This window comes from Centroberyx gerrardi, chromosome 3 (genome assembly GCF_048128805.1).
Source record: "Centroberyx gerrardi isolate f3 chromosome 3, fCenGer3.hap1.cur.20231027, whole genome shotgun sequence".
NCBI lineage: Eukaryota > Metazoa > Chordata > Actinopteri > Beryciformes > Berycidae > Centroberyx > Centroberyx gerrardi.
In genome coordinates, this window is record NC_135999.1 from 16,026,984 (window position 1) to 16,054,106 (window position 27,123).

At 44.8% G+C, this 27,123-nt stretch overlaps 2 protein-coding genes across 2 annotated transcripts in view; both read left to right on the forward strand.

Annotated features, from left to right (window-relative positions):
* Nucleotides 1-652: 652 nt before the first annotated feature.
* The window catches only part of sorbs2a (sorbin and SH3 domain containing 2a), a 29,368-nt gene continuing 2,897 nt past the window's right edge, over nt 653-27,123 (forward strand). Inside the window, exons 1-20 of the mRNA XM_078289848.1 lie at nt 653-662; nt 2,598-2,687; nt 4,838-4,864; nt 5,073-5,197; nt 5,605-6,270; nt 6,735-7,148; nt 8,050-8,176; nt 8,972-9,147; nt 11,029-11,095; nt 11,698-11,748; nt 11,885-12,098; nt 12,416-12,530; nt 18,846-18,895; nt 19,464-19,639; nt 20,268-22,061; nt 22,812-22,891; nt 23,356-23,402; nt 23,855-23,969; nt 24,124-24,252; nt 24,462-24,653. Of these exons, the coding sequence (XP_078145974.1) occupies nt 653-662; nt 2,598-2,687; nt 4,838-4,864; nt 5,073-5,197; nt 5,605-6,270; nt 6,735-7,148; nt 8,050-8,176; nt 8,972-9,147; nt 11,029-11,095; nt 11,698-11,748; nt 11,885-12,098; nt 12,416-12,530; nt 18,846-18,895; nt 19,464-19,639; nt 20,268-22,061; nt 22,812-22,891; nt 23,356-23,402; nt 23,855-23,969; nt 24,124-24,252; nt 24,462-24,653 (4,665 nt within the window). The remainder of the gene's footprint in view (nt 663-2,597; nt 2,688-4,837; nt 4,865-5,072; nt 5,198-5,604; nt 6,271-6,734; nt 7,149-8,049; nt 8,177-8,971; nt 9,148-11,028; nt 11,096-11,697; nt 11,749-11,884; nt 12,099-12,415; nt 12,531-18,845; nt 18,896-19,463; nt 19,640-20,267; nt 22,062-22,811; nt 22,892-23,355; nt 23,403-23,854; nt 23,970-24,123; nt 24,253-24,461; nt 24,654-27,123) is intronic.
* LOC139923649 (uncharacterized) lies at nt 25,329-26,390 on the forward strand. The gene is made up of 2 exons (XM_071914450.2): nt 25,329-26,017; nt 26,054-26,390. The coding sequence occupies exons 1-2, from the start codon at nt 25,329-25,331 to the stop codon at nt 26,388-26,390; spliced, it is 1,026 nt and encodes a 341-aa protein (XP_071770551.1).

Here is a 27,123-nt window from a genome sequence, read left to right on the forward strand (position 1 = left end):
AAGTCACTAAGTCTCCTCAGTTGATAGCAGCCAAGTTGCCACCATAATTTGAATTTTATGGGTTTAGGTTTGAGTTTCTTGGTTTGATGTTTTTGTTTTATTTGGATAATCCAAGGGGCTTTTTATTGTTATACACGGTTTTATGTGAAAGTGAATTTGTGATGTAGGCTCTCTGCAGGTAAACCAGTTAGTTTGTGCCTGCGCCTCTCCTTTCAGCACTGCTACAGGCAGCTACGCTTCCACAGCTCTTATGGGAAGGCATTATGAACTCTTCATTGCACCACCTTGCTTCCATTTCATTGAATAACTTTCATGATACAAGTACAGTTTTGCTTCCTATTGTTGTCCTCAAAAAATCTAATCCTAAAAATAAAATCAATTAAATTTAATGTTAGATGTTCGTCTGATATGTCTGACCTCATTGCTGAACACTGTCAGAATTGAGAGTGACTGAACTAACAAGTCCAGATGCTGTCCAGCCCCACGGTGTCTAGCTAGGTGTAGGTCACTGGAAAAGGTGTTTTTGCCTGTGTTTTTTTTTTTTTCTTTTTTTTTCTTTTTTTTTTCAAAATGCAATTCTTTAAAATATTTATTTTTGTCTTGCAGGAAAGTGTGTCCATCTACAGTAGATCAGTAAGAAGTGCTCTTCACCATGAATACAGGTATGCTTCACACACATGCACACACACACACACACACACACACACACGGACACACACACGGACACACATACTGTATTAGGGAATCATGCTTACAGTCCATGTCCATTGTTTTTTTGTTTTTTGGCACTGTTAAATAATTATAATTAAGTTAAATAATTATTATCATTAGAATGTATTTTTTGGGAATATTTTGTATTTTTTGACTGAACATAATGCTATTGTTGCATTTCACAATTTGAAATAAAACAATATATTTTTCAACATTTCAGGCCATTTACGTGTTTTAAAAGTTGCTATGGGTGTTTTTTTTCTGATGCTGGCATTGGTCTGTAACCCTGCCTCGCCAATTTGATGTTGGTCCATTCTGGGCTTAGATTATTGTGACTGAAAGCATTACTGATAAGTATCGTAAGCCTGTTGCTCTTGCCACAGAGGCGTATTCCTCATTCATGAATACATTTCCAAAGCCCTGTACTAAACTTGGCAGTCATCCCAAGCTGAAGTGAGTATTTCAGCCCAGAACCTACAATGACTAATCCTTCATTCAGCCTTCTCCACACACCACACACCACACAGTCTAGTTGGCAGTGTTAGCTTTACTCACCTTGGTAATTTAGCTGTATTTTTTGAACAGAATATAACATTAGCTTCATCATGAGATGTTCTTGACAGACACAGATGATGCAATAACAATACCAGTATTAATAACACAAATTTAACACAGTATCAACATGAGTTAAACCCACAGATTTTTGAACAAATGGTAGTCCTGTTGTCCAATACCTCAAATTGTAAAGTACTGAACTAAGCCTACAATTAGGAAATTGCCTGCAGCGATTCACTGGCCTCAACCTTATTTGTGTAATGGAAGTGCTAAAGCACTTTGAATGCTAAGTGATTTTGCAGCACTGAGGAAAACAGAAGTTGAGTGTCATTATTAAAACATTTACTGAGCAAGCATACAGGTAATGCGCTCTCATGTGTCAGCTTATATTATAGCTTTCCTTTAAGGTACTTAAATAAGGAAAATATTGTCAACAGTTGCTATGTATTCCACAATCCTTTAAAGGATAAGACTGATGATTTTGGACCTATATATAATTTGTCTCTTGCATACCTGGACTTAATACTTGGACCCGCAGAGAATATCGGCTCCTGAGTCAGCTGTCAGTTGAAACAGCGAGCTCCTATTGCTAGTCTCTTGCTGCTACAGGTATGTAAGAGACAGATTATATGTACGTAGGTCCAAAATCCAAAAAGTTTTATGTGAAACACATGTTTCAATTGGGGCCAGAATTAATGGCAGTCAATGATATCAAACTGAAGCATCCCAGCTCAGCATTTGTAATGAATATCAGCTTGCTGGTTTACTGATGGATAGTGAAGCTGTTTCACTGCTGTACAGTTAATTAAGGTGTTTCTACAGCTGTGTCAGCATCTGCAGATTTCAAGATCTATAGCCATGTTGATACTTGATTTCAACAATTAACATCTATTCCCCATGTTAATCTCCTGTATCAAATTGGACCCACTGAATGTGGAATTCATTCATTATCATGCCACTTGATGTTATACCAACCAATTTCTGTCCTTATAAGCACCAAGTCCTCTGAAGGAAGTGGTTAGGCGAGGTTTAGCTAAGGCAGTATAATACCTTCAACCAACTATTTCAGAATTTCATCTGTGGATAGTAATTGACAGCAAATTAATTCTGACACAATTCCTTTGCCCATTTAAATTGACCTTATCTGTTGCAGTGAGAATTGGGCTGTTATAATGCATGTGCTTTGCCTCCATTTTTCTGGGTTATGTTTCTGGCTGAGTGCATGTGTTTTTTCTCTGTGTGTGTGTCTGTGTCTTTATGTCTATGTGCATACGCACCTGCATGCTGCTGCTTCTGCCTCTATGATCACCTGCCTGGCTGTGATTTCCCAGATAGCGGAGGATGCGCTCGCAAAAGCACTGCCTTGTCATTCACTCTCTCTCCCATGAAGAGGGTCCAGAGCTCACCAAATCTGGCCACAGGTACTAACACTCACATACATGCTGTAAATTAACACATGTTCCCAAAGAAAAAGGGTTAACACACAGCTAAACACCCAAAATACAGGCCTGGGCAGTTCATGACTGGGCTATACTGTTGGTCAAAGAATGAGGTAAGCTTACACTAAGCAGCTTGTTGTTACATTAAAACATGTTTAGGATTCATCTGGCTGATATGGCTTGAGCATATATAAAATATTTTCAAATAAGTTGTGGCTGTTTCAGTATGCTTAAGCAATGTTTGGACTGTGGGATGCTGTTCTTTCCAATTGATCCATTGTGCAGTTCTTTTTTTTCCTTGGCTTCTTTTACTTGTACTTACTGTATCAGCCCTTCCTTCCTATTGTTAGTGTTGATCTTCCTCCCCGTTGACAGGTCTCATATGTCATCCTCTGCGACTGCTCCTTGCCATCTCTCCCTCCATCTGTCTAGTTTCCTCTGCTTTTCCTGCTGTTTAAGCTTTGTTATCATTCTCTTTCCTCCCTCTGTCTTTCGCTATCACACTTTTTCCTCTCTCAGCCACCAGAGCTTTGCTGTGATTGGTTACACATGGCCAGCTCTGGTGACCGTAAGCACTTTGGTGTAAATGTAGTTGGATGGGCCTGCTTGTTTGTGGTGGCTATAATGGCACCATTCTTCCTGACCATCAGAGGTGGTGATTAGCACTGGATTTTTGTCCCTTCCATATTCTCATTTGCAGTTAACAGGTCAAGTCAAGATAATGTTCTGAATAACTTTTGATGTAGCAGGTGGCAACTTTGGAACCATATTTTCAGCTTCCAGAGGCTGCAACTGGCCAACCTCAGCTACCTTTCCCTTTCCTCTCCTGAAAGAACAGTGTTTTTGCCTGTACTCTGTCAGCACCCAGGTTAATGATTACCCCCCCAGTCATCACTGATTTTATCAGGCTGGATCTGGCTCAGGTACACATTCTGGCACTGTTATCTTCCTATTTACGATAGTGTTTTTGGTAGCCTTATATCTGATGAGTTATCAGGAATACAGTGTTTGCGTTTGCAGCAGCAGAATGGCCACTGCACAAGGTTTTTAGCCAAGATCCCTGTTCAGTGATTTCATTCATGCATGGTTCACTTGTGTTTTCAGGGTCACTTGAAAGGTCATTGCTAGTTATGTTAGCTAGCTCACTGCAATAGTAGGCAGCTAGTTTTGCCAGCAGAGATGGCTACCAGCCTAGCCATAGGCTAATACAAGATAATGCTTCTTTGGGGCAGATACATTGCTTGTGTTAGATGGAGTGTTCCTGCTCATCTTGCCCTTTTGTAGGTTTGGCTCTCTCCTACCTCAGCATGCTTAGGTCCCAGGTGCGTAGTTCTTGCATGGCCCCTCTTCAGGCTGAAGATGTTCATGATGAATGCTCCTCATGCCTGGTGTTGAACACCTGAGAGAGGGGCTGGCAGAAGCCCCATGGATGAATTGTAGTTTCATGCTGTTGGCTCTGAGGGTAGCCAGGCTCAAGGTTGTGGGGCTTCTGCTCAATCATGAGCTAACTCCATCTGGCCTTGCCACCAGTGACACCCAGTAACTCCAAACGCCTCTCAGTGGAGACAGGGTATCCCCCCAAAGGAGAATGCCAAGGTGGTTGACTCCTTAGCACACAAAATAATTCTGAGTTTTGACGCCTGTCACTCTTTTTGATTACTAGTAGTTCTAAGGATGTTACTATGTGGTTGCTAGGTGATTTCTAGTGGTTGTTAGGGTGTATGCGGTTGTTAGGTGATTTCTGGGGGTATCTAAGATGTTACTAGGTTGCTTGGTGATTACTAGTGGTTGCAAGGGTTTTACTATCAGTAGTAGACAGTGTAAATGTGTTAACGTGTGTGTGTGTGTGTGTGGGAGGTGTATACTCCATGTCAGGTAAACCTTGGCAAAGAATTAATGTTTCAATTTTGTACATTTTTCCTCTCCATTCTGTGTCTTCTCATGCCTTTTGCACCTCACATCCCCATTTAGCTCTTTGTCGTCTTTACACTAAGCTTTCTGTGAGATAAGGAACTATTGTGTAACTACTTCAAACGTAATCCTGCACAGTGATGTTGGGATTTGTTGTAGAAATGCATGTGACCAGACATTAATTGTTTGTTTATTGTTGTTTTGTCTTTTCCGTTCCCCAGGGAGTGAGTCTCACTCATCAGACTCAGGTAAGTTCAGTTTGTTCTTTCTCAATGAACAGACTAATTAGTTGTTTGTTTTCAAAGTGTATTGGTGAATTCCTTGGAGACTCCTGATATCGCAAATGACAATATGAAAATAGCTATGAAAAAACACCATAAGAGACCAGAAACTTTAACCAAAAAGATGAATCCGCTGCAGTGTGTGATGTTAACGATGTTGACTGTGTATCCCCAGATGCTTGGCGGTCACGCAGTGCAACAGATGGCCTAAGGAATGGAGATGCCAGTAGCTCATCTCTTGCTGCCAAAGGCTTCCGCAGTGTCAGACCCAACCTACAGGACAAGAAGTCACCCACACAGGTAAAATTTTTCTTCTTCTCTCTCTCTCTCTCTCTCTCTCTCTCTCTCTATCTATCTATCTACACACACAACAGCTTTACAACTGCACTCATTACCATTGCTTCATCTTTTCCCATGCCTGAGACTTTCTGTAAGCTGATATGTGTTTGTGTTTTTTAGTGGCCATTGAGTTAATCAAAAGATTTGGGGTGGGTTGTGGGTTTGAAAATGCCTGTGTGAAAATTTCACTCCGAAGGGTAAATTAAATCACACCACAGACTCATTACAGAACCAAACTGTATTTCAAAGTATTGTATTTGGAACAGCTTGATGATGATTTTTGTCAAGCTTCGCACTGATCCAATTTTTTGTTGTTTGAACTCCCTTTGGCTGTTGCATCCTCATTGACCAATAAGGCTGTCAATCAGGTGCCACCCCCACCCCCCAGGAGAGAGAGTTTCCACTTTCCGCCCACTGGGACTAATCCACCCTCTTACAGCTCCCTCGTTAACCTGGCTGATGTCTTAAGCCCTGGAACACTAGCATTATGTCAGAATGAGAAAGCAGTTTTGAAGGAGTCCCTCACTATTAGTAGCACATCTTCTTACTCCTACTCAGAGACTAGCACAAACCCCTCCACTTCTGTACCTCCACCTGTCCCCCAGGTATGCCAGTCCACTATCCCAAATAATATCAGCGACTGTAGTGCAACTGCCACCACTAATACTGAGGTCCAGGAACGCAAGGTGTCATCCCTCAAACTGACCCCCGTCACCATCCCCGACCCCCCTGCTCACCTCAACTCCTACGAGCCTCAGCCTAAAACCCAGACCCCAGCTTCTCCTCCACCCCCTACCCCGCCCCCACGAAGGGACTCCACCCTCTCTCAGCCCCTGGTGCAGACAGCCTCGCTTTCTGTCCACTTGGCCCCCAAGACCCCGAAACGTCCAGAGCCCCAGCCGCCAAACCCCACAGCGGCACTCAAGGTCCGAGCTCAAGCCCCAATTCTAGCCCCGACTCCAGCTCCATCCCCTATGGAGATGAAGAACGCTCCTCCTGCGGTTCCACCAAGACCTTCTCCTGCAGAACTGTTGGTACATAACTGACTACATACTGTAACAAGAACAAATAGAAAGCTATGATTGTGTACATTCTCATGTCATTATTATTCAACAGCATTGCTTTTTGTCTTGGTGCCACCAAGACATCACTGAGTTTTTTTTTGTCTTGGTGCTGCCATCCAACCAACCAAACTAACTGCGATTCTACATTATGTGTGAACTTATATTTATCATACCAGTGTTGCTGTCACTATGTTTGTTGCATTCCACAAAGTTTGAACTAACAGAGCCTCTTCAATTCACAGAATTACTTGTTTCATAAAAATGTGCAGCTCATGACAGTTCAGTGTGGTTCCACAGCAGCCTTTCACCTCCTGTCAGACTCACCTGTTACTTCCACACTGCCTGTGTGACAACATGGCTAATCAGTGATATCACTAAGCACTCTCCATCTTTCCTCCTTCTCCAATCAACCCCCTCTCCCTCCCACACAACAGGGGCCTCCCTCCCCCGACCCCACAGCACGGCGTTCCCCCTACCGCTGCCACAGCTCAGATTCACTCGACTACCTGTCAGGCCTAATCCCCAAGGCCCTATCGCCCGCCCCGTATGTCCCTAGCGGAGCTGGCCAAGTCAGCGGGCCAAGCCTTACCGCAGTCAGCAGCGTGAGCATCGGCGGCTGCGCGTCACCCTCGGCCTCCCCCGTGACGGTGTCAGCTCTCAGCCACTACTCTTCGTCCACAGCGGGTCTGCTGGACGAGCTGCAGATCTGTAGCCTGGACTCGCCCGGTGCCTCTCCCACGCCGTCGCCCACCCTCAGCCACGTCTCCACCTACACATCCACTGCTGGCCCCGATGACGTGCTAACAACCCCTGTGGCCTCCACTGCTGCAGCAGCCACTTTCACTAACGTAATTATCCCAACAAGTCACTGCTGTAACACACATCACTACCAAAAACATACGGTTCCCTCCCGCCCCCAACACAACTGGAAGGCGTGAATCAAACCTCCACAATGTGTGTTATCACTATCGATTTTTACCTTACACTAACCACCAACTTCAACCTAGTTTTGCAGCATTAAATTCAACCTGCTGTGTCCCCTTATAATATGTTCATGTCTCTGTACTCCCTAGTACTCTCTATGTAAGTGTTTTTTTTATGTTTTCACTGTGACAGCCCTCTGGCATTCCTTTGCAAACCTTACTCTCTCAAATTAAAATACTATAATTTTATTCTTCGTTGTTAAATCATCAACTGAAATGATTTGCTAGTAGTGCATCATGTTGAATGGGAGCGCATTCTTTTGAAGAGCCTTCCATTGTAACTTTTTCTGCATATGTGCCACACTCACAACTAATCTGCAATGAAATGTATGTGAATCTGAAAGATGTCTTTGTTTACCTTCACTGTTTTAATCTCTTCTGTGTCTGTTTTTGAAGTGATTCAATGTGTGTCTCTTTCCCTCACTAACTACTCTTACACTGTACAGTCTCTTCAGATTCAGCACTTCCTCATGAATCACATCTGACCCAATATCTGTCTACATGTATATATCCACTCCCATATCAGAACTGGTTCCTCCCTACCCTTTTGTGTCTTACACTTTGTAGAAATATAGAACTTATAATGACTACCCTCTGATTCACACAACTGATCATTCTCATTGAAGTATTTCTTATTGTTTTTTTTACATTTACACCCCTGACCTACTGCTGTGTGGCAGAACTACCCCAAGAAATACATTGTTGCTACCATTTCTGATAGTAGATCTGATTGTTTATCTGTTCCTGGCTTGTGGGTCACTCTTAGGGCCAGGTCCTCTCTCATGCCATGAATGGAAGTACCGGCCACCCCCAGAGGCCCCTCTCCCCCCCAGCCTACCCTCCTCCCCCCACCTCACTCAACATTGGGCTCCAGAGGCAGAGCAGGAGTTCAGGTGAGCCGCTGGTCTCACTCACTACTCACTGATACCACAGGCAACAACATCCAAATGCATGAGGCAAGACAGGCCAGACCTCCACAGATACACACACACCCACACACACACACAAACACATACACACACACACACCCAATCAGCCTTGTAACTAGAAATCAGGACTGCAACTGGGTCTGGACCGTGACCTGCAACTGAAATTTCCACACCCACTGCTACAAAAACAAATCCAATGGGAAAAATCAATATACCTTTATTGGTTCTGTATCATATTAATGGAGCCTACTCCGAAGTTTTCTAATTGCTTCGAATTTCAAAAATGTGTAAAACTGTTTAGTACCGCTCAAGGGATTTTTGTTAATTAATCTCACACAGTGTAAATTAATGGAAAATTGCTTGCCTGGCATTGAAATGATTTGCTCAAACCTTTTTTCATCATCATTCCCCTTATCGATTGAGGAGTTAATGGGTCTTTAGTGCGCTTGTCATGCTAAGGAATGGATTTGTTGACAGTCACATGCTAGGTGAGGTTCACGGGAAATGATATATATCTACCCATTAGCAGCAGACAGAGCCAATCAATTGTGGAACGCAATCGGAAATGAATTGCTGCAAATGGGAGAGGGAGATCATGCTTATCCTTGCTTATCCAAATCTTACCACACTGATTACAAGAGAGCAGCTGGATCTTATTCTTGAACAGACACTTCCATTTCTGTTTGACTATGTACTAACTGTTGGGACAACTGATACAGTGTTTCTTTCTCTACCTCTCACCTCTCTCCTTGTGTCCAGAGGGCAGTGAGTCAGTTACCAGGGAGTCCGTGGTGTCGGGCCACACCAGCGTCAGCAGCACTGTGCCCATCGCCCGCTTCTCAGAAGAAGAGAAAAAGGTGTCCGTCGTTAAAGCCCCCCACTACCAGGGCATCGGCCCTGTGGACGAGTCTGGCATCCCCATCGCCATCCGCACGGTGAGGTCCAACAGAAGCACAATCAAACACATTGCTTGGTAGCGGACTGACTCAGACCGGCTCTAAGTTTGTTACCGTGGTGTTGTTCAGGAATACTGGAGTGTCTTTTGGCTCTGATCAGACCCATTTCTCTTGTCTGATATGCGATCAGGCCCATGAGAAAGGGATTATTTTCAGCTGTCAGCAGCTTTAGACCCAACATTAAAAAGCCCTTTCTCTCTCTTGCTCTCTCTATCTCAGCCTGTCTTTTACTTTCTCTCACTTTACCCTATTTGCCTTTCTTTCTTCTGTTCTCTCTCCCTCTCTTTCTGTGTGCCACTTGTAATTAAGAGCTCAGACAAGGTCTTTGTTATGTACTGTACTGCAAGGTCCTTGCTGCTTGCTTGTCAGTGTGTGTGTGTGTCATCTCCAGCTAGGCTTTCTATGTATGAGTACTTCAGCCTCTTATCCATTTCTGGAAGAGAGGTTTTTAAAAGGCAGACATGCCAAGCTAGAGAATGAGAAAGCAATAGAAAGAGAGAGAGAGAGAGAGATAGGAAGAGCGAGAGAGACATCGAGACAGGCAATAAAAGCTGAGAGAAAAGGTGAAAAGAAAAGAAAGCAGAAAAGAAAAAAAAAACAGATGCGCCATGTTGTGAGCCGACAAACATTTTTGTGGCCCCTCTAGTTGGTAACCATGGTGAGTGAAGTGGTAATTGGCCCTTCTGTTGGCCGGGCCTTTGCTGTCTGGGACTGCCTGGTTATACATACTTCCCCCCTCTGGAGCCAAACTGCCTCTTCTCTGACCAGAGTCAAGACACAGCGCTTAGTGCTATTGAATGATCAATAGAGTAAATCTCTCTGTCATTTGATAGTTCTTTTTAGAAGTGGCTGTTAGATAAATATATATACACAGCCACAGACACACGCACACATACCAGGGTTTCCCCTAGATTTGCTTTTCCAGCCAGGGCACCAGGAGCCCCAAGGTGCTGTGGCAGCGTAATGTCTTCCCCAACCTCTATGCTGCAAAAATAAACACACACACAAACACAAACACACACACACACACACACCACTAGTAGCTTACAGAGCTACTGGTAGCACTGCTGTGTCTTTTTATGGCTATGCTGGCTGTATTTATGTTTGGATATCGTAGAATGACAAGTTCTATGCTGAATATCCACAGATGGCATCTCCGGTTGGTTTCCAGGTTCATAGTTTTCATAAAATTAAAAGGCAAAAGCCCCTTTAATAAAACAATGAGAAATGCAGACTGAGAGCAAAAAGAGAGAATTTTCAGGCAGTCTGATGGGTCAATAAATATAATATCCAACACTTTCCTGTTGGTCACATCTCAGTGGTTATTCTGTTGTTAAAAGCTTGTCCCTTGCTAAATTATTACCGATAGACCATTAATTACTTGTCAATCTTTGCCATATACTGTATGTTTATAGCCCATATCGCTCCTTTAGTTTGAATGTACAAAGGAACATGGAAGGAATGAGGATAGTTTGCTGCGTAACTCACAAATGGTTAGTGTAAAGATTACAGTTAAATATAGAAGAGAATTGCGCAAAAATACATGATATTTCCCAATGTTGATATTACGGTATGTTAGCTGGAGAATGGCAGGAGAAACACTCCTACCACTCCTCCTTCACATTAGTGTGACAGTGCGTCACTTAACATCTGTTCTCACTGCGATCACTATGAGATCTATTATCTATTTGTGTTTTAGCATCTAGAAGGGTTGAGATTGAGTACATCCCTGCACAGTAATGTCCTAGAGAATGATACCTTAAAAACAGCGGAAACCCTTTCTAGTTTCTAACATTAGCCATTCAGCTTATGTTGAATTCTATGGCACATTAATCTTGATGGTTATTTCTCTCTCCACAGACGGTGGATAGGCCAAAGGATTGGTACAAAACTATGTTCAAACAGATCCATATGGTTCACAAAGCAGGTAAGGCTACACTGAGTCAGTGTGTGTGTGTGTGTGTGTGTGTGTGTGTGTGTGTGTGTGTGTGTGCGTGTGTGTGTGTGTGTGTGTGCCAGTTCTTGTTAAACCAAAAGAACCCCAGAGCCAGAGCTCATTAGATTAGAGAGAGAGGGAGAGTATATGGAGAGGCGGAGGAATGGGAAGAAACCTCTAATAGGCACAGAGATGCACTGGGAACTCTGCTCTGTTTGTGTGGGCTCGACCAAATCACATAGTCAATACAAGGCCTGCTTGTTCTGAATTGCTCAGGCTTTTTCTACTGCAGTAGACACACAAACACTCACTTTTTCATGATTATCTGAGCCTAAAAAAAAAACCTACACGCCTGTGAATATATTTTTGGTGCATCTCATTAGAGTATTCCCTTCACTCATTGGATATTCACACAGCCTCAGTGGATTTTGATGGGTTTCCTGAGATGCGCAGAATATTTCTGCTGCGTAGGGGGCCAAGGGATAAGGGAGGTGTACAAAAAAGGTTAGCAAAGGGCTGTGCTCAGCACAGAAAGCTATGCACCATATGTGTGTGTGTGTATTCTACTCAATCTTTGTCCCTTTCTTCTACAGATGATGACTATGCTGACACATACAATGCAACATATGCTGTCATAAACAATGGTGAGATTTGCTTTATGCATAGTAAAAGTTGTGTCTCATACAGTAAGTCCATACCCAACCCATCTGTCTCCTCCTCTCTGGCTTGCTCTGCTTCATTACCTGTCTGTCCGTCCCTCCTCCCTCCTGTCCTCAGCAGATGCCTACAGCCCGTCGTCAAACCCCACCATGGCCCACCCCGCCCCCAGGACGCACACCTACCGCCCGCTGACCAAGAGCCCCTCAGACAACGGAGGGCACCTGGGCCCTCGGGAGCCTTCGCCCTCCCCCGTGCCCCCGCCGCCCCCACCCATGCCCTCCCTGCTCCAGCTGAGGACCCGAGACAGCGACCGCGAGAAAGACTCACCAGACACGTAAGAGGAACTGGAGTCTTATCTTTCTCATTTAGTAAACCTCATTAGTGACAAAATCCCGGTGTACATTTTGGAGTGAACTTTGGAGTGCTTTCACTGCAATCAATTAAATTTGAAATATCTCTTTTTTTATACATCAGCTAGTTGGACTATTGTTGCATTCACTCTTTGAGGCACCTTGAATTATATTATTTTTACAAAGTGTGTGATAAAATTCAGATTGATTAATTAAATAGTAGAATTTCAGTCTGTTGTAGTTACAGTGTATGATGTGTTTTTCCTCAGTTTTGTTGTTGTTGTTGTTTTCCTTGCACTAGGAATGAATGGGGTCCTCCCGACAGGAAAGTGGACACACGAAAGTACCGTGCTGAGCCTAAGAGTATTTTTGAGTATGAGCCAGGGAAGTCCTCTATTTTGGAGCATGAAAGACCAGTGAGTATTTTTAAACAGTGTTTTTTCACTTGATTACACTGAATTATGACATTTTCACATCAAAATCCATTGATAACGTGTTCCCCATAATCACATTACTGCCTCCCTACTTGTCCGACTGCACGCTCCAGCTGAAAGGCCTGTAGCCACCAGTCTCGAATCAGCTCACTCTGTTGAATTTAGTGTCCATACAATCAAGGAGAACTAATCCACGCTGGCTTCAGACCAGCATCTTGGGGAAAATCTTGCTTTTGCTGTGATAGTGAAGTGGGCTCTGTAGCTATTTCTGCCAGTCATGCTTGTTAAGGTTCAGTAAAAAAAGCAGTTACATTGTTCTGCTGCTCTACACCTTGGAGCCAAATATCCTAGAAGGATATTCAGAGGTAATGGACTTAAACTGTTAATAATGCAACATGACTGTGAGTGAACTCTGGTAATTCAAAATACTGTAATGCAGAAATGGAGCCATAAAAAATCACTCTTTGATATAATGGAGAAGTGTCACAAACACTCACTTTTAGCATCCTTGCTGTAGTGAAGCAGTGTTGACTTAAGACAACATTTCCTTGATTGCAATGGTTTGGCAATTTACCCAGTTGTTAATATATTTTCATATTATGTGCTTGTGTATGGACCTCTTTTCTGCAGACAGCAATGTAGGAGATGAAAAACAATGTTTCCCACGTTATGCCGAATCCACTATTGACTGTATCGGCTGTTCACTCTGTGTGGGGTGAATGAGAAAGCAGACAGCTGAGAAAAAGGCTGTGCAGATGGAGGGCAAAAAAAGAAACATGGGCTATCAAAGATATATAAGGACAGGAGAGAATGGGGAGCATGTTATGTGAGAGAGGAGTAAAGAGAGGTTAGGTTTTCTGAAGGTTTGGCAGATGTTTAATGTGAAGTCTGCAGACAGCTCTCCCAGGACAGCAATGTGTGAGTCAGTCCCTTATAGAGACAGAGGCAGTGAAAGGAGAGAGCTATAGAGAATACCAGCAAACCCACATCGGCTCATATACCCATAACATCTCTCTTTTCTCTGTTTAGTACATTTATTTCTCCGCTCTGCAAGGTAAGAAATGGCACCCTAAAGAATCTGAATGAATCTGGTGAATTTGGAGATTTCCCAGCCACAGCAGAATTTTGTCCTGGCACTTTCTTTCTCTTATTTGTTATTTATTCTGTGTATGTGTGCACCTACATATTCATGATAGGCAATCTCCACTCTGTCCCGCAGTCTCCTCTGGGCCCCCCCCTTATTAGAGTGTGACTCATCTATCTCCGAGCTGAATTCTCTCTTTTGCAAGTCAGATGTAATGCCACAACACCTACAAAGCATCCCCCGGCAGTGTTTCCTCTAGCCTGCAAACTCCATTTACGTGTGGGCATTGGGTTAGAAAAACAGCCCGCCTATCAGGCAGAGTAGTAAACCACTGCTTCAGCTCTACAGTAGTAGTACAACTCTTTGAAAATGACTAGAGAAGAAGCCCCTCAGCTATAGTGTAGGAGTTGTTCTCGCACTGAAGTCTGTAGGGAGAGAAGGATGGAGAAAGTTGAGCTTGTTGCAGTTTCAACATACAGCAGAAAAGAGTAGATGATTAACTCCCGACACAGTGGTAACCATCTAAACTCTCTAATTTTACTATATGTAAATACTTACCTCCTAGCTGGTACAGTTTATTGCAGATTGTTTTGATGATGTGAAAGTTGCTCATTGTGCTGTGAAGGAAGAGTTGGGTGTTATAATACATCATGTGAATCAATCAATATGCAATTAACTGAGTGAGATTACCTACAATGTGCTTACAGTAGGAAATTTGTCATACCTACTAAGTATTTCTCTGCTTTGGAGTATATATTTCTTTCAGCCAATCATTCTTAACGTTTAAGTAAGTTGTGTTAATGGAGTGCTGGTTGGTAAGCCTCAAATGTAGAAGATACAGCAAATCATCTGTAAAATCATCTCCATTATGAGACTTGAATTACCAGGTAAATTTTATGGGTTGCGTTTTTGTGGCACCACCCTCTCCTTTTGATCATTTTTATGTTTCATAAGTAATTCATAATAGCACACCACAGCTCAAAAAATACCACCTAATCATAACTCACGTTTATGATTAAGAAAACACTCTACGTCTCAGCATTAGCATCAGTTGGGTTTCAGCCTAAGTGAGTCCAAATTTTATCTTTATATTTATATCATTCATTATAATAAAGAGCAAAGACCAAAAGAATAAATTGCCAAATTTGGAAGCCATTTAGGATCAATGCTCCCTTTAAATTGTGTGTCTAATAATTCATCATATTGACCAAATAATATTTTATCAGTCGCTAGGAATTGCTCCACTTAGTCCCTAGAAATTTAGTCGATATAAGCAGGTTTGGAAGTTTTGTTGGCAAATGATATCAGATGCAGGCACACATAGCATAATGTTAGTGAATAGACACCCCTGTCTTTAACGGTAAGTTTTATGAATAAACCCTCATGTCTTTTCCAAACAATTCTGCAATAAGTGCCACTACCACTCCTTCGAGTTCTGCTGGTGAGAATTTTGGCTTTCTCTGCCATTCTGACATTTAGTATGCAATCCACTGAACCTGCACAAAGGTGTGGGTAATAAGGGTGGGTGTAACATGTTCATTTTCAATGGCTGACACCTGAACTATGGCTGAGAATAAGGCAGCGGTAATGTGATTCCTTCAGGGAATAGCAGCCCTTATTCATTATTTATGAATATGAAATTAATGAATATCAAATAACTGGGCTGCAGATATTGTGTACAGCAATGTTGTTACCATTCAGTTCTGTGAATAAGGGCCTAGATGTTGAAATAGTGTGATTCTACTGCCCCCAGTGGAGGCAAGTGGCACCACAGTGGTTGCACTCTTTCTATATTAGATCATTTAGTCTATACAAATTTGATTACTTTATAGCATATGCACTGTTTTTGACTGACTTGTAAATTGTTTGAATTCCTTAAAGTTTTCTAAATATTTCAAACCAATGAAAATGTGAAGCAGAAATTTGCCATAGTCATAATAGGATTTGTTAATAGTAAATGTTTTTTGCATTACTGCTTTTGTCCCCATGATCCAGTGTAAAACTTTCCATTCTGGTTCATTCTTTGTCCATCTCCCTGTGCATCTTTTGCCCAATCCTAACCATGAGGTCCATCTCTCTCTTTGTGTGTGACTTCTCTCTCCACTCCCTGTCTTCTGTCTGTTCTCTACTCCCTCTCTCTGTCGCTGTCATGCTCTCCCAGACCTATGATGACATAGATTTAGAGAGCGAGCCTTGGTATAAGTTCTTTTCCGAGCTGGAGTTTGGGCGGCCGGTAAGTTTAGGGCCTAGCTACTCCCTCAAACACAACCCTGCCATAGGCATACACCCCCTTTTCTCCACCCCACCCATGAGTTTTTGTGTCTGCACCAATAGACAGGGTGGGGCTAGCTGTTTGGGCATGTGGTACAGTTGGGTGCTGTGAACCCCCCACCCTTGTGACAGGTTGTGTTATGTCTCTGCGTCGCTGGGTTGTTTGGTCTAGTGGCTAGCAGGCACTGAATGTTCATAAACTGCTGAAAAGAAAACAAACCTGGGACACTTTATTTCAGTTGGTTCATTATTGCTTTCATTATTCTCCTAAAATCAGCTTGTTTCTCCACTATGAGATGAAGATGTTTGGAAAATATGTCAAAAGGCAGTGTGCACCTACTGCTGGTGGAACTGCACAGAACACCCACTGATAAATATGTAATAGATGATGAGTTTTGTAATGATTAGATAAACATTCTCCTTTTGTTCTTCATAACATTCTGAATCTGTGCAGTTTCCCCAACACCTCTTGCACAGGCTAATTTGTGTATTAATTAATCAATTTATTTATTTATTTAGTCATTTATTTAGTCATGTATTTATTTATTGTGTTATTTATTTAGTCATGTATTCATTTCTGCTTGTATTTTTGTTTATGCTCACTTTTGGCCCTTTTGGTATCGGGGAATGCTTTGCTTAAAGGGGAACACCACACATTGTAAGAATTCACATATGTTATTTTTGTGCCCCAGGACAGTTGAGTCAGTTGCACCAAGCTAGAAATCAGAGAGAACCCTTTCAAATTCACGGGTTAGTTCTCCACTTTCTAGCTTTAAGTAAGAGTGGTGCATGTTCACAGGTATTGACTTAACTGTCCTGGGGCAGAAATAACACGTGAATTCTTAAAATGGGTGGCATTCCCCTTTAAGCGCTGGAGCGAGCTAAAGGTTTTAGTGCCCTCTGCTGGGTGTAGGCGGCTACAGTATGTCAGTGGCTCAGGGCAGGGATTGCCTCTAGCCACAGATCTTGGATCAAATTACCCCGACCTGATTGATTTACCAAGTGTCTTGAGGCCATGCCTCTGTCCAGGCCAGAGCATGACATCAGGTGATGACCTGCAGGGCTTATTCAGAATATTCAGGTGGAAATGTCACATGTGGAGCTGGCATGACTTTCTGTTTTCCAGAGTCATGTTAGAATGTGGGGTCACATTTCTACCTGCAATATTCTGAATGTTGCACCTCACTGAATAAGCCCTTAGACTGTAGATGATTTCCCCACATGCACTGACTGGTCCAGCCAGTACAGAATCTCACAGTATGTTCAGTGTTTGAGCGTTTATTGAGGTGACAAGTCACAAGAATGTTTTCCCAACTGAATGAACTGTAGTTTATCTGCACTAGTAAACCAGGAGCACAGCTTCAGTGCACTTTCAACTAAACCCAACACTGTAGCTTGTGCTTCACTCTGCTTTCTGCTTACAGCTTGCTCTCACACTGCATGCTTGTATGTGTGTGTGTGTGTGTATATACTGTATGCAGGCACACATTTGTGTGTGTGTGTGCGCAAATGTGTGTGCGCACATGTGCGTGTATACGGTACAAATGTTGGGGTGGTGTGACTCATGGAACAGTAATTTTAGCATAGAAATTGTTTAATAGTAGATACATTTTGCTAGAACATTAAAGCTGTTTTAAGATCAACGTAGGAATAGCTGGACAAAACATTAATAGATTACATTAGAATTTGTGTAGATGCTTATGGTGTGTGCGGGTGTGTGTGTTGTGTGTATGTCTGTGCATGTGTGTGTGTGTGTATATTGCGTGTTTGTCAGGAATAGCGTGTTAGTGTGTGTAGAGTCTGTGCACATGTGTACATGCAAAGTACATGTGCGACGTTTGTGAACTAGTCCATCTCAGTTACTCAGTTTCTCTAACTGGTGTCACTCTCTCCACATGTTTCTTGTTTTTGGTTTCTCCCCATGACGTCACCACTGCTTCTCCTCCTCCACCTCATCTTCACCTTCCTCCTATTCCTCCTCCTCTCCTCCTCCTCCTGCTCACTGCTGCTGCTTGGGGCTCAAGCCTCCTAAAAAACGGCTGGATTATAATCCAGACATCTCCGCTCGCCAGCACATTGAGGTAATCTCATATTCACGAGTATTCCAGTAGCACTGTTAATCTCAAATTCCTAACTGTAATCATATGAATCCAATAAATTATGAAATGGAAAATATGATGACTTTAAATGAGAATAACGTACAGTGTAGCAGCCATGGCCTTGTCATGTTATCTCACCTCAGCACCATGTCAGCCATCTACCACAAGCCATCATTTGACTGTGATGATGCTGCTTGGTTATAGTAGTGAAATGAAATTCATCCATTTGCTTGAAATGTGATCAGAATCATTTCTAACCACCCTTTCAGCTGGTGAACTGTGTGAAAAAATGTACATACAAATTATCGTCTGCTAACATCTCTCTCCTTTGAAAATTTAGATTTTTAGTTTTACCTCAAAATATAATTCACATAAAATCTTACATATCTTGCAAGAGACGCAAGGTAAGATCTTGAAGCTTAGCACTGAGATATTTAGCATTTCCTTGCTATGACTTGCTGTTATAAGGCATATCGACTCCTTTGTTGTTACCACTTCGACCCATTCCAGCTAATCCATGCCAGGTTTTGCAGGGCAACATTTGGCCTCTGAGCTTGAAAGCTCAGCTCTCACATCCTTTGATATTCCACTTTTGCCATCATCCTTCACAGCAGCGCCTGAGACGACAGAGCAGAAGTTCGTCTTCACCGTGCGCACCGGTAGGCCTCCTCCCGGGTCAGGTGTGCCATGTGGAACGCGCGTCCGTCACACCTTACGCTGGGGGAGCGTTTTGAGTGTGGCACAGCAACAACCGCATGCGAGCTGTGCATTGTGAGCTGCTCTGCCTCCAGTCTTTGTTCATGCGGAGCTCACTCTTCTCTTTTGTTGTCTGCCCTCTTTCAGACATCGCTGTACATCGCTCCTGCTGACAAGGCTCCCGAGAGGCCTGCGAGGTAAGCCCTACTTCTTTTATTCTCCTCTGCCCCCACCCTCCTCTTTCTCAACAGCAGCGGGCCTTGTTGTGAGGCAACATGGCATCCAAAACTCTTCTGCGCCTCCTCGCCCTCCCTCTGCTGCAGATAGCCTCTGTGTCAGCTATTTATGATGCTTTATAAGGGTTAGTGTGCTTTTTGCTTTAGTCACTGGAGAGAGGGCGCTTTCCATCCCCCTCTTACTCCTCAGAGCCTGAATAAATTAACCCAGCAAACCCATTGATTCTCTGTCCTTCACCTCCTCTCCTTCCCTCACTCCCCCTCTTTCCTCCCCTCCTCCCATTCCCTTTCACCAATGCCCCGCTTATTCAGTTGCATTTTCCTCGGTTAATGGGGAGGGGAGAAATGGGATGTGATGAATAAGCTATGTAATTCATGTAAGTGACATTGAGTGCAGTTGTTGTGAATAGAAAGCAGACAGTGGTGTTTTTGGACATTTTAAATGTGAATGCAGTTTACCTATAGCACAAGTGCGTAGTGTACAGCAGCTGGTAACTTGTCTGCTTCTTTCTTCTTCTCCTTGTCACAGTGCTGCCAGTGATTATAGGAAGAGAAGGAAGTCTGAGCCATCAGGTTCCCAGGCCAGTGCTCAGTCTGACCAGAGCAGAGCTGCAACCTCCCCTAAACCGCTGGATCCCTACAGAGCCGGCACCCTAAAGAAACCAGTCATCCGCTCCTCACCATCCTCACCCTCCAGAGCCAAAGGTACACACATGCACAAATGCAATTTCATCTCCTTTTCTCTCACCCTCTCTTTCTGTCTCTGTCTCTCTCTTTCTCCCTCTCTCTCTCTCCCCCTCACACTCTGTCATACGTGTGTACTGAACTCAACCACATGGCCAGCAGTATTTACATACATCACAGTGACACCGCCCCTCCTCTCACACTATGCCAAGGGCCCCTTCCAGATCAAGGAGCAATAAATTTGCAACTGAGAGTATTTGTTTGTAGCATCGAAGGCAAAGTATTTTGATCAAAGAGTTGTACATTTCAAGGATTTGTTTTAGTCATGTGTTGGTATTATAATGTCTGGTGTGTTTATGTCTTTCCCTGATTGATGTTGGTGGAAATCTTGAACACAAAAGATCACATCATCTATGACTTAGTGTTGTTATCTGTTTTGATTGCATGATTCAATGCAGTGCTTCCTGCTTACTCATTTAAAATTATCTTTCTTACTGCTTTTCCCTCTCCTCAACTCCCCCACCTTTTCGCTGGGTATTATTGCTTAACGTGCTTTCCTCCCTCTTCTTTCTCACCACGCTGCTCTGTGTTGGACATCTGAAAGGTGGGGACGCATGCAACATGTACTCACCCCGCTTGACCTCTCCAGGTCCTTATCTTCGCCCCTATCTATCCCCTGTGTCCTCTGACCCTGTCCATTGTCATGAGGATGGCAGCCAAGAAGGCAGCTCCTCCTCCAAGCAGTCTGTCTGTTTTAAGAACAGTTGGCAGACAAAACGGCAGGATGCTGAGACATGGAGCAGTGCAGAGGAGGTGCCACCCTCCCCCGGGAAGCTCAAGTCACGCAGCTGCGACGACCTCCTGAATGATGGCCATTCTGGCTCAAGCAGGCACAATGCCACCCGCTCAGAAAGTGCTGGGTCACTGGTGTGTGATGGGAATGCCTCAGGTCAGACTGGATCCTCCTCCACGCGCTCCTTGCCTCGCCCCCACCGGCGACGGGCACACGATTCGCCAGGCTTTCTCCAGCTCTACCGTAAGATGCACCACATCGACCGCGCCCAGCTCATCCCATCTGAAGTCATCCGCTCGGTCCGTGCCCGCATCCTGGAGCTAGAGCGCCAGCCACACCTGCATCGGCATCGCCTCTCTCCTTGGGCACCCTCTTGGGGCGTGGAGGTGCCACGGGATGTGGTGCCAACCCGCATCTCTGAATATGAGCGCCTCATTCAGAAGTCCAAATCCATGCCCAACCTGGGTGACAGTGAGGTGCCATCGGGCACTACCACACCAGGTGGCTCATCATCTCGAGCCAGCAGTGGCGGTGGTGGCACACCGAGTTTTCCAAAACGCCGTTTCTCCATAGAGTCTTTACTAGAGGAGGACACCAACGGAAACAATGGAACGGTACCGCACACCATGGATCACTTGCATCGACCGCGTAGCCCCCCGGAGGGCCAGCCTCGTGTCGGGCCGGAGCCCCACCATGGGCGGTCCTTTGCTGCTCCTCATGCTCTTCCCCAAGGCCGGCGAGCCAACCCAGAATACTCTGACAGTGAACAAGATGCTGCTGCGTCAGACCTCAGTGACTTCATCCAGGTGGAAGGCTCCTCCTTTTGTAGCGAGAGTGACTTTGACCACTGCTCACTAACCTCCTCTGAGAGCCTGTATGGCTCCTCCACCCTCCACCACCACCACCTCCGTCATCACCACCACCATCACCACCACCACCACCCTGGTCACCAGAGCCTAGGTCAGAGCCAGGGCTACCAACACCGCCACCTCATCAGCTCCTGTAAAGGCCGCTGCCCGGCCTCCTATACCCGTTTCACCACCATGCTACGCCATGAGAGGGAGCGGGCACGCCAGGAGCACCAGAGACCTCAACAGCAGAGCCGCAGCAGCCACTCCCAAATCCAAACCTCACAGTCCCAACAAGCGATGTCCAAGCTGGCCTTCCTGGTCAGCCCAGTGCCTTTCCGCAGGAAAAAGGGCTCACCACCTACCTCCAGAAGGACCAGTGGCGGTGGAGGTCGAGGTAGCAGACCTAAGTCCAAAGAGGCTATTTACGAAGCGCTAGACATAGCCTTGAGAGACATATATGAGCACATCCAAGCAGAGAGAGGCCACAGAGGCACCAGGGTGCCCGATGATAGCATCCTGCGGAGAATACTGGCAGAACTGCTACCAAATGTGCCTGAACGAAGCTCCTCTCTGCGGGGGAGGAGGCTGTGCGGGCAGGGGGGTCACTCCTCTACGTCTTTATATCCAGATGGCAGCCCCACGGGGTATGCCTCATATAGACGGGATCCCGCCACACCACAGATTCCGTCACCACGGCTACAGTCACCAATCAGTGCCTGTTACGGACACCATTCAGACACCTCAAACAATAACGATTACGGAGAAGAGCAGGGCAATGGAAACGCTCTCTGTTACTCAGGTGGAGATAACACACTAATCACATCTCAAATATACACATACACACTTTCTAATGTACCCAGTCGTACTCACACATAGTTTTTCTACACACACACACACACACACACACATGACGTCACACAGACGTCACACAGTGAACGTCTCCCCATTCAATCCTTCCAAAATTGCCTGCTCACCACCCCATCAGCTGATATCCATTAGTGTGATGTTATGAATAGTACTGTCAAACATCTGTTTATATAACATTCATGGAAACTTGTCTTTATTACCCTGGTTGGAATACATTATTATGAATTCTCTTTTTTTTATGTTTGTTTTTATTTGATTATTGTTTTGAATGTATTATTGTTCTGCTTTGCACTCAGTCATCATATTATCCCACTATCATTTTCTTTCCTTTGAGCCATTTGTATGTATGGTCATGTTTATAAATGTTTTAGGGTACATCAGTTTTGGAATGCATTCCCCTTGTTTCATTTTGTGTTTCAGCAATTTGTACAATTGCATGTGTCTCCTGTGTCACACTGTGAGAAAAGTCCAAAGTTCATGTTTTCCCTATGAAATGGAAATAAAACACATTTATGTTTTTTTTCCCCCCAAGCGTTCAGTCCCTCATTCGCCTGTTGGCATGGCCGTCACCATACCATTCAACTCTTTCCCGAAGCACACTTGTATTGTGCATGCATGTGGCATGATCATGGTCACCATGGTAACTCGTGTGACCTTTGTCACCTGTCTCTGCCAATCACAGACCAGGATGTCTCCAGGGGTTATTCCACCATGGACGGACGCCACACACCCCAGAGCAGAAGACCGACTCCTGACAGAGAGGTAGAGCACTGAACTAAAGCATTATGGGTCGGCTATACTGTATAGTAGCCTGCCAGTATACTCAATACTAGCCTGCAATTCAAAAAGCAGTAGCATAAGCTGGATAAATATGGGGTATGTGGTTGTGTAGCAGTAAAGCAATTAACCCACTTTTTTTTTTCTTTCTTTGACACAATTCAGAATTACTGCCTTAGGTTTCAGCATGTTAAGTTACACTAATAATTGATGTGGTGATGTGTAGTTATTTAAAATCATTCCAGAATGAACCTCAACAGGCTCACATATGTTTTTTCTCAAGCTCTAGTACTTTACCTCAGCTCACTTTATATCCTCTCACAAAACTTGTGAAGCTGTATTTTATGTTATACCTGATAATGCTTGCTGGCTTTCTTTCTCTCACTCTCATCTCCTAGGTCTCCCATAAACAGATGACACAACTTATTCTGTTCTCTCTCCTCCATCAGAAACAGCCTGCGAGAGCCATTTATGATTTTAAGGCACAGACAGCTAAGTGAGTTCAGTAAATGCACAGAGCGTATCCGTACGCGAGGAAACCAAGCTTTAAAGCATGAATGTCATTCTGCGTATGAATACTTCTTCATCCAATGCATCATCGAAATGATTTCAGATTCTTAACCATTTCTTTGCTGTGTAAACTTTTTTTCCTATAATAATTTTTGGCATTCTGAGAAAACTCCTTTGTCATAATATTTTACCACCACCTGGATGGCTTTAATAAATTTACTTTGTGCATGAATAAAGCTGAATTCTGTTGTGCTTCAGCATACTGAATCATGCTTCAATGGCTGCCGTTGCTGATGTTGCTTGAATTAAATGAGTTCTGCTGTTTGAAGTGGCTGTGTCATTGAGTAGAGCTGCTGCCCAGCTCACGTCTTGCTCACTCCTGTGCGGTGGTACAGTACAATACAGTACAGATGCTCTGATCACATGACTCTGTTGCAGGGAGCTGACATTCAAGAAGGGTGATGCGGTGAACATCATCCGGCAGATAGACAACAATTGGTATGAGGGAGAGCACCGCGGGCGGGTGGGGATATTCCCCATCTCATATGTAGAGGTATGCACGCATCTGGTATAAACTGTGTGTGTGTGTGTGTGTTTGTGTAAGTACGTCTGTGCTGTATTTGAATCTGAGCCACGTCTCTCTCATTCCCTTCTCTCTCCCTCTCTTAAACACATACATTTACACTAATGTACTCCCACATACACAGAAGATGCCATCCACAGAGAAGCAGCAACCGGTCCGGCCTCCTCCGCCAGCACACGTCAGAGAGATCGGAGAGGCAGTGGCCCGCTACAACTTCAATGCCGATACCAACGTGGAGCTGTCTCTCAGAAAGGTAGCCTGTGTAATGTTTGTGTGTGTGAACAGCTGCGTACAACATGTTTATAATGCATATGTCTGGTGTCATTTAGGACTGTGACACGTAGTATTGTGGGGTTTTATTCATTACTACCATGCTGTGTCACAGTTAAATATTTTGTGTGTACTTGTGTGTGTACCTGTGTACTTTTGTAATTGTGTGTATGTGGGTGTATTAATCCACAGGGTGAGAGAGTAATCCTGATAAGGCAGGTGGACCAGAACTGGTATGAAGGGAAGATCCCAGACACCACCAAACAAGGCATCTTCCCTGTTTCCTATGTTGACATTGTCAAGCGCTCTCCGTCCAAGAGCCCCGCCCACCACGCGGATCCCCATGGTTACCCTGGCAGCAGGACACCAAGCTCTACACCCAAGGTAGGGGACTGACAATCAGCAATTTGTTTGCCCATCCAATTTTTGGGTGTATTCTGTGTGTGTTCTTGAAGAGTTGGACTTATTTTAGTTAGAAAACTAGATGGGCACTCGGAGAGCTCAGACCTCCGCCAAGGTTCGTGCTATTATTGCTTGTTCGTGAGTCAGATCCGGATCTGCTCCAAAATTTAATGGGTTCTTCCTTGGCCCATGCTACACCCTTCCACGAAGTTTCATGAAAATCGGGCCAGTAGTTTTTCCGTAATCCTGCTAACAGACAAACAAACAAACGGCACTGAAAACATAACCTCCTTGGCGGAGGTAATAAGCTTTTCAGGAAATTTCTCAACCCATCATAAATTGTTTACAAACATTACAAACACCGCACCTTTTACATCCTCAAAACATGAATAAAACACTTATTTAAGCTGTCACATATTGCAGCACATGTATCAAAAGGTCAAACATTAAATTTCATGGTGAAAAAAATGCCTCCAATGCAAAAAAATCATTATGTAAACAAAGGCTGGTTATGTGTGAATATAGTAAGAGCAAATGGCTCATTCACACTAAGGAGGTTTTGTACGTTAAGTCCTGTTCACAACACACACACAACACATACCTCTCTACTCCGGTTTTGTAAGTTTCTCTCTCTTCCTTCTTTTTCACTTTACCTTCATGGAGCCTTTCTACCATCCACCTCCACCCTCCTCCCCCGATCACCTCCCCTCCCATGACACCACTGCGAGAATGCTTCACCTGCAAGCTGTCACCAGTGAGTGGCTCTCCCTCACTCTGGAACCATCAGCCTCCGCTGCCGGCCCCTCCCTCACAGGCACGCCTATCCCCCCCACGCCTCCCCCGCTCCCCGCCGACCTCACGCCTTTCCTAAAGCCTCCGGAGCCTAGGGCGACCCCGGCCGCGCCGCCACAAAGAGGCTTCACCCCGCCGCCCAGAACTCTGTCCAGAAAATCAACCCCCTCGTTTAAAGAAGGGATGCTAGGTTTAGACCGCACCCCAACGGCCCTGCCTTTCTCCCAACCTACATCTCCACTTCCCGACCCTCCTTCCTCATCCACCTCTCTTCTGCCTGACACTTCACTCCAATACGACTGTGACACAGAACTAAGTATCACTGAAACGACCGAACCATTATACCAGACTGAGACAGAGAGTGTCCTCTGTATAGAGCCAGAACCAGTGGCGTCGCCTACACAAGTGCCACAGTGGCACAAGTCAGCTGTGCGAGTTAACAAAAGCAGCAAACCCCCTAAAGCTCAGCAGCAAGTGCAAGATCCCTATGACCAGCTGTTGTCTATGATCCTGGATGGTCACACCAGTACAGACGATGGTGAAGCTTCGAGGTTGTCCGCAGTAGAACTCCCACCTACCACACTGACCAGTCAACCCCAGAGCAGGTTTAGGCTAGAAGCAAAGGAGTCCCGTCAACCGGCAGTGAAACTCCCGGCTTTTGCGCCCGCCAGCGAATCGGCAAGCGGCGTTCGGCTAGAGCTGGAGTTTCACAAGCCGGTGACGATGGAGCCGCTGTCTGCCACTTGGGAAGGGCTGTCAAAAACTCTGAACAAGCAACCAGCGGAGTCTCAAAGGCTGCCGTCAGTCACAGGGACGGGATATCCTGAGTTGTTCATTGAGGAAGAGGAGGAAGCTAGGGAGGACAAAGAGGAGAACATTAGAATTTTTAATGAGAGGCTCAATCCACAGGTAGCGCATGCTGTGTGAACTAAATTGGATTTTGAAATGCAGCCATACTTTCCTAACACATTATAAAAAATGTATCTCTAGTTCGCAAAGCTGCTATTTATTCTAGCCGAATTCTTAAGTTTCTAAGCGTTTTCGATTGTTGTGATTCAGCTTTAGCATTGATGTGTGTCATTGCCTCCATAGGCTGATGTCTGTCCATCCACTCTGAAACGGCTTGCTCACCTTGGCCTCCCCCCACGCTCCACGCTACCTCCTCCGCCCCCCTCCTCACCTGCCTCCTCTTCTTCTTTCCCCCCCTCGCAGCAGCACGATCATCCGACCAACCTCCCCTCTCCCCGTCGCTCCCCTACTCCCCCTCCCCCTCCTCTTCTCACCATATCGCCGCTACCTCGAGTCTCCCCCTCTCCGCCTGTTTCGCCAGCCCCTCCCCTCCATCGCTCCTCTCCAAACCCCGGCTCGCAACACTCCTCTGTCTCTTACCCCTTTTCCCTTCCCCCAAGCTCCCCCTGTCTTCCCCTCTCGGTCCCATCCCGCCCCGACTCAGCACCACCTCTCCCTTTTCCTCCTCCTCTGCCCCCCTCTCCTCCTCCCCTTGCCACTCCATCCTCTCCTCCGCCTATACCCCATCCAGAGCCTAGGTCTACCAAGGTGAAGGTAAACCCGCTGCTGGAATGTGGACATGATGGTGATGTGGTGTTGATGCTGATGATGTTAGTCGTGATGAGGATTATGATAGGAACTCATCTCAGAT